The 6,481-nt window shown below is 52.6% G+C and overlaps 2 protein-coding genes across 5 annotated transcripts in view; one reads left to right on the top strand and one right to left on the bottom strand.

The window, feature by feature from the left end:
• LOC123977520 (transcription factor IIIB 90 kDa subunit-like) overlaps positions 1 to 6,481 on the top strand; it is a 40,874-nt gene that overhangs the window by 21,462 nt on the left and 12,931 nt on the right. The window contains exons 4-6 of the mRNA XM_046060266.1: positions 201 to 374; positions 472 to 503; positions 732 to 804. Coding sequence (XP_045916222.1) covers positions 201 to 374; positions 472 to 503; positions 732 to 804 — 279 coding nt within the window. The remainder of the gene's footprint in view (positions 1 to 200; positions 375 to 471; positions 504 to 731; positions 805 to 6,481) is intronic.
• The window catches only part of LOC123977712 (BTB/POZ domain-containing protein 6-B), a 5,687-nt gene continuing 1,627 nt past the window's right edge, over positions 2,422 to 6,481 (bottom strand). For 2 of the 4 annotated variants that reach the window (XM_046060617.1, XM_046060618.1), the window contains exons 2-5: positions 5,560 to 5,810; positions 4,996 to 5,086; positions 4,023 to 4,141; positions 2,422 to 3,613 (exon numbers count right to left, since the gene is read on the bottom strand). In XM_046060617.1, coding sequence (XP_045916573.1) covers positions 2,581 to 3,613; positions 4,023 to 4,141; positions 4,996 to 5,086; positions 5,560 to 5,759 — 1,443 coding nt within the window. In that variant the 5' untranslated portion in view covers positions 5,760 to 5,810 and the 3' untranslated portion in view covers positions 2,422 to 2,580. Of the gene's footprint in view, positions 3,614 to 4,022; positions 4,142 to 4,995; positions 5,087 to 5,559; positions 5,811 to 6,481 lie in introns of those variants that run through there. The other 2 variants (XM_046060619.1, XM_046060620.1) reach the window with 2 other exon arrangements.

Here is a 6,481-nt window from a genome sequence, read left to right as displayed (position 1 = left end):
GTGAACAGGTGTGTGTGTGTGTGTGTGTGTCTCCAGGTAAAGTGAACAGGTGTGTGTGTGTGTGTCTCCAGGTAAAGTGAACAGGTGTGTGTGTGTGTGTGTGTGTGTGTCTCCAGGTAAAGTGAACAGGTGTGTGTGTGTGTGTGTGTGTGTGTCTCCAGGTAAAGTGAACAGGTGTGTGTGTGTGTGTGTGTCTCCAGGTAAGCGTCAGATCCAGCAGCTGGGCAGCCAGCTGCAGCTGAACCAGCACTGTTTGGACACGGCCTTCAATTTCTTCAAGATGGTGGTGAGTAAACACCTGACGCGAGGACGCAAGACGGAGCACGTCATCGCGGCGTGCCTCTACCTAGTGTGCCGCACAGAGGGGACGCCACGTATCCTAGCAACCAGCGTCATGCTGTGTGTGATTTTGTGCTCGCCGTGACCTCTGACCTCCAGGTGTTCTGCTGGTTTTCCTTAACTGTGTTTCAGACATGTTGCTGGACCTGAGTGACCTACTGCAGGTAGGACTGACCTCAGACCTGGAGAGACCTTGTCCTTCTGTAGACTCGGACCAGTAGAGACCTGCTCCCTCTGTAGACCCTGACCTGCAGAGACTCTGACCCTCTGTAGACCCTGACCTGCAGAGACCCTGACCCTCTGTAGACCCTGACCTGCAGAGACTCTGACCCTCTGTAGACCCTGACCTGCAGAGACCCTGACCCAGTTCTAACTTCAGGTTCTGTGTTCAGGTGAACGTTTACATCCTGGGGAAAACCTTCCTGCTGCTGGCTCGTGAGCTCTGCATCAACGCTCCCGCCATCGGTGAGAACCGTTACTCTGTCGCACATCCAGACTTCACCGTACAGGAGGAGGATTACTGCACGCCACATCTGTAACGGCGAGTACAGATGCGGTGCGTATTAATACTTCTCCTCTCCTGAAAACATTTGTGACTTGCTGACCCTCCCGTTGTTCCTCCCAGCAGCTCACAGCAGTTTAATGTTTCGGTAGCTCGGTGTTGGAAGCTGCTGACAGACGTAACTGTAGATTTATTTCAACAGTGAGGCAGTTCTAGTGAACGCTCCTCTCATTTGTCTCTAGTTCATCACTTCTAAATATTCTCTAAAATCAGTAACGTTACAGCAGCTAACGCTGCCCGTTGCTAAATTAGCCACAAAGCTAACGCCGTGTTTATCAGTGGAGGAGCGCCAACGTTAATGGGCCGTTACACTGACAGTTTCAGGTGTATTGTAAATATATCTGTGAGCCGCCTGTCTGCAGTTAGTCTGCGTGTCTGAGATGATTAAAGCAGAGCGGACATGTAAATAAACATGAGCCTAACACGGCTTTCTGTAGCTCCTGTTTTTGTGATGTTGTAGATGTGCAACGCTGCAGTCAGAGCGCCGCTGGTTGTAGTTATAACGTTAGTTAAATGAAATCTCATTTAATATTAGATGCATTCAACAGCAGCTCACTGTGTCCTAGACGCCGATGGTAGAATGGTTTCTCGTAGCTTTGGTCAGAATTAAAGAGTGCCGGTGAAGGGATGAACTGGATGTGCTGCAGTGGAATTATGTGTAAAGTGAAACACACATGCTGATTCTCTCTCACTGAAAAAGTTGCACCTTCCAGCAGCAAAAAGTTATTGATGTGCAATTGTTTACATGTTCACTTTGAGACAGTGCTCTATTAACATAAATCCTTTAGGAAAAGGTTATATAGCCCTCATACACACCAGCTTTCACTATCGGCCTGTTCTAAGTGTAGTCGATACAGTACAGGGGTCTGCTCTCAAAATCTAAATATCTGCTCCTTTTCGCTTTAATATCGGCATCGGCCCCCAAAAACCATATCGGTCGGGCTCTAGTGCAGAGTAACCTCGAGTTAGCCACGAACAAAACCTGCTCGGAGCAGTTTAGAGATGTGGCGTAAATCACCATGGCAACAGACCTCCGTAACACCTGTCCACCTTTCGTAGTACGGGTTATTCAGGAAGTTACACCTGAAGTTACCTGGATAAGACTGTACCTGCTTCGTAGTACAGGATCAGGTTATGGTTAGACAGGTACATTTCCCGTGAGCCACTCGGTCATCTACCAGAGCGGAGTTCAGCGCAGACAAAACGTACCAAAACGTTCCCTGAACACCTTGTTGTTTACACAAGCGCAATGCGTTTCCCTGCCTTTTTAACGCCATTGTGTTTACAAACTTGTCGCAGCTGATTGGGTAACACCTGAGACACGCCCACCTAACAGAAGAAAACATACCTCGAAGCCCATGTTGCAAGGAAACATATCGTTCAGTCCGAAAACGTTACAAACCGGTGCAAACGTTTTGAGATTGAACTCGCCCCAGGTGATCTCAGTTTAGTCCTGCTCCACAGGGCCACCTGGTGGCAGCTGTAGGAGACTACACCACGCCCAATAAGCACAAACACCATTTCATTTTCACTGAAACTTTAATGGTTGAGAAGCACACAAACCAATCAGCTTCTAGTCCTGCTACAACAGCCAATCAGCTTTCAGTTCACTACAGCGGCCGTCTGTCAGAATCAGAGTCTCTGCAGCTTGTTGCTCACTGAGTCCATCAGGCCCTGGTTCAGCAGTAGAAGATCAGTTCAGGGATCTGCCCCCCCTGCACGCCGGTCCCGTTGGTGCTGTCTGATGAACACTGGAACTGGAAGGTCACTTTCCCACACTGCACCTCGGTCATTCCCTCCTGACCAAAGTAACTGAGCTCATTTCCGTCCAGGACTGTGCTGACCGTGTAGAAGGTGTCCTGTTCCACCTGGACCGGGTGTTCAAACCACACAGGGAATGTGCTGCTCGATCCGTCAGACATAAACTTCGTGAGGTTCTGGGCCAGAACGGTTCCCTGCCTCTTCAGTTCCATCTTCACGCTGTACTCGGCCTTTCCGCCGCTTGACCCGTACAGGCCGAGTCCAGCTATGAAGATCCTCCGGTCCACTCCGAACTGGATGCTGTCGCAACGCCCCCTATAGCGCCACTGGTTGCTGCGGTAGGCCGAGGACTGGAAGCGGTGGCACTTCTGCGGCGCCAGCCCAGCCCGCTTCACCAAAGGGAAGTCCAGTCTGGGTTTGATGGAGGCCGTGAACCACAGGAAAATGTCACGAGTCTCTTTCAGCGTCAGGACGTCCGACTGCGCTGCCCCGTCTGCAAAGTCCTGCAGCGTCATGGTGGGGATCCGGACCAGGAACAGAGCCTTACCCAGTACCGCCCGCTGGTTCCCGGGGGTTACCGCCAGGCCCTGACGGCGACACTCAGCCGCCGCCCAGCTCAACGCCGCGTGGAAGATGACCACCTCCTGGACGTTGAGGGATTCTCTCTGCAGGATGATCTCCAGCGTGGGCGGATCAATCTCACAGAAGCCTTCGGACCGCAGAGCGAGTTCAGCCTGGGCATCGATCACCTCCCAGCAGCGCTGCGTCAGCTCCGGCTCCTCGAACAGCCGGCTCTGAGACAACAGGACGCAGGCGTTCCTCGCCTCCAGGCTCGTCTCCAGGAAGGTGACGCAGGCCTTCGCCAGAGCTGGAACGATGTACTTCTTAGCGGCATAGAGCGTGGCGAGCACCGTGTCAGCCTCCAACTGGATCTCATCACTGTACATGTACCTAAGGCAGAGGAAGGGTCAGGGGTCAGACTGAGGGACCACCATGGACTGGACTAACTTGATTTAAAGTGCAGATTTTCAAACTGTTGGGTAGTTAATGATCACATCAATCCCTGTGATCCTGGACCTCTGGAACTGGTGATTCTGTCCCTGCTCTGAGGGGGTGGTGTGGTCCCTGGTTACTCCTGTTTGTATGTCGAAGGGAGAAAAACGTCCACCCAAAGACTTGGATGTTTAGAACCTCCTTGAAAAGCAGCTTTAGAATTTTATCAAAAATATTCAAAGAAGCCATTTTAAATCAGAGCGTCTGGTTCTGTCTTCACTGGTGGTGTTCTGGTTCTGAGTTCTGCCGGCTCTTCAGTAGTCCACCGAGCAGAAAATAAACTTGTATGTGAACTCCCCAGACTTACTTTAACAGAATGAGGAATGCAGCCGGCTCCACATCAGGGATCTGGATCTCAGACTGTCCCTCAGCCAGATCTCCATAAAACATGGCCCCAAACACCGAGCTCCCCACCGCCAGGACGTACTGAAACACAGAGGACAGGAACCTGAACCACAGAGGACAGGAAGCACATACAGGGCTGTTTCTCAATACCGAGTTTGCCAAGTCCAGACTCCTGTACTTTAAAGCTCGGACTTGGCAACATGCCACACATGACCATGATGTCACATGCTGCACTTTCTTCTAAAGCACGTAGGCACACAACAAACACTTTACTTAGAGAATACTGAGACACAGGCGAGAGACAGGCGAGACACAGGCAAGAGGCGACACAGGCGAGAGGGCAGGCGAGAGGCAGGGCAGGCGAGAGGCAACGCAGGTGGAGGGCAGGCAACGCAAGCGAGAGGGCAGGCGAGACACAGGCAAGAGGCAACGCAGGCGGAGGGCAGGCAACGCAGACGAGACACAAGCTAGAGGCGACGCAGGCGAGAGGCAAGGCAGGCAAGAGGCAGTGAGAGGGCAGGTGAGACACAGGCGAGAGGCAGGCGAGACAGGCAAGAGGCGACGCAGGCGAGAGGGCAGGCGAGAGGCAACGCAGGTGGAGGGCAGGCAACGCAAGCGAGAGGGCAGGCGAGACACAGGCAAGAGGCAATGCAGGCGGAGGGCAGGCAACGCAGACGAGACACAGGCTAGAGGCAACGCAGGCAAAAGGCAGGAGAGAGGCAGGCGAGAGGAAACGCAGGCAAGAGGGCAGGCGAGACACAGGCGAGAGGCAGGAGAGAGGCAGGCAAGAGGCAACGCAGGCGAGACACAGGCGAGAGGCAACGCAGGCAAGACACAGGCGAGAGGCAACGCAGGCAAGACACAGGCAAGAGGCAGGCGAGAGGGCAGGCGAGAGAAGGTGACAGACAGGAGAGTGTGGCCCCGCCTCTTCACACCTTGTGAGCAGGAAGTCTCTGAGCTTCTCCTGGAGGGCCGACGATGAAGTGAACATCAGCCATGTGCTCGTTGTTGAACATCAGAGCGTTCCTACAGGAAAACACAGGATCAGAAAGTTCTTAATGTGACGGGTTTCCTCTCCAGGAGGAAGCAGCTCCGGGGTTTCAGCTCAACAAAAGGTCACTAACCTAACCTTTTATTTCTCCTCCTCACTTCATAACCACCTTTTATAAACGGTACAGAACAGGGCTGGAGCGTGCGGACACGCTTCCCACCACGCTTCTCCTCCAGACTCTGTTTTACAGGCCGACAATGCTAAATATAATTTAATGAGTTCATTTAAAACAGCTGAAGTGGCAAAAGATCATTTGAGATCATTTGCAGCGCACACAAACAGAAAAACATGATTTAGGATTGTGCAATTTATTCACCTAAATCAGGTGAACAGGAGGAGAAATCACATTTAAAGTGAGTTTAGGAGTCTTTTCTGCGTACATTTTTATAAACGAGTATAAGTATTTATAAAACCTCTGCTGTCCAATCAGAGCAGAGTGTGTGCTGACCTCTCTCTGAGCGTGGGCTGCGCCTCCTGCCAGCCGTCCCTCTCCTCGCCGTCGTCGCCACTGTCGGTGTTCGGCTGAACGGCGTCTCCGTATATGTGGTTACCCGGCGGCAGCTCCGGCTGGCTCGTCTGGATAAAAGTCTTCTTCACCTCCACCTCGCCGCTCTGAGAGAGGCTGGAGGAGAACAGCTCGGCCGCCATCCTGGTCACAGAGCCCGCGAGGCCGCCTCCTCACAGCATGAAGACTGCTTCCTGTCAGACAGTCAGATTCATGTTAATCCAGATTATTGCAGATTACAGTCTGTTCCCACTGACCACCATTCCAACATGCTGTCTGCTTCACCAACAGAACCGCTCAGAGCACCAAGATCCCGCTTAAGCAGACTGATCATCAGAACCGATGACTGCAAGTTCACAGGAAACTTTATTTCTTTAAATCAGTTCCATTAAACTTCATCTGAAACCATCTGATGTGGACAAAAAAAACCACTTCACTCTGGTTTCACTCTCGAACCTGTGTGGGCCCAGCGCGAAGAGGAAACTGGTTTCACTCTGGAACCTGTGTGGGCCCAGCGCGAACTGGAAACTGGTTTACGGCGGGATCTGTGTGGGCCCAGCGCGAAGAGGAAACTGGTTTCACTCTGGAACCTGTGTGGGCCCAGCGCGAACTGGAAACTGGTTTCACTCTGGAACCTGTGTGGGCCCAGCGCGAACTGGAAACTGGTTTCACTCTGGAACCTGTGTGGGCCCAGCGCGAAGAGGAAACTGGTTTACGCCGGGATCTGTGTGGGCCCAGCGCGAACTGGAAACTGGTTTACGCCGGGATCTGTGTGGGCCCAGCGCGAACTGGAAACTGGTTTACGCCGGGATCTGTGTGGGCCCAGCGCGAACTGGAAACTGGTTTACGCCGGGATCTGTGTGGG

The sequence above is a fragment of the Micropterus dolomieu genome, linkage group LG10, assembly GCF_021292245.1.
Source record: "Micropterus dolomieu isolate WLL.071019.BEF.003 ecotype Adirondacks linkage group LG10, ASM2129224v1, whole genome shotgun sequence".
Lineage (NCBI taxonomy): Eukaryota > Metazoa > Chordata > Actinopteri > Centrarchiformes > Centrarchidae > Micropterus > Micropterus dolomieu.
The sequence above is the reverse complement of the archived record's forward strand: the minus strand, read 5'-3'. Positions and strand labels throughout refer to the sequence as shown.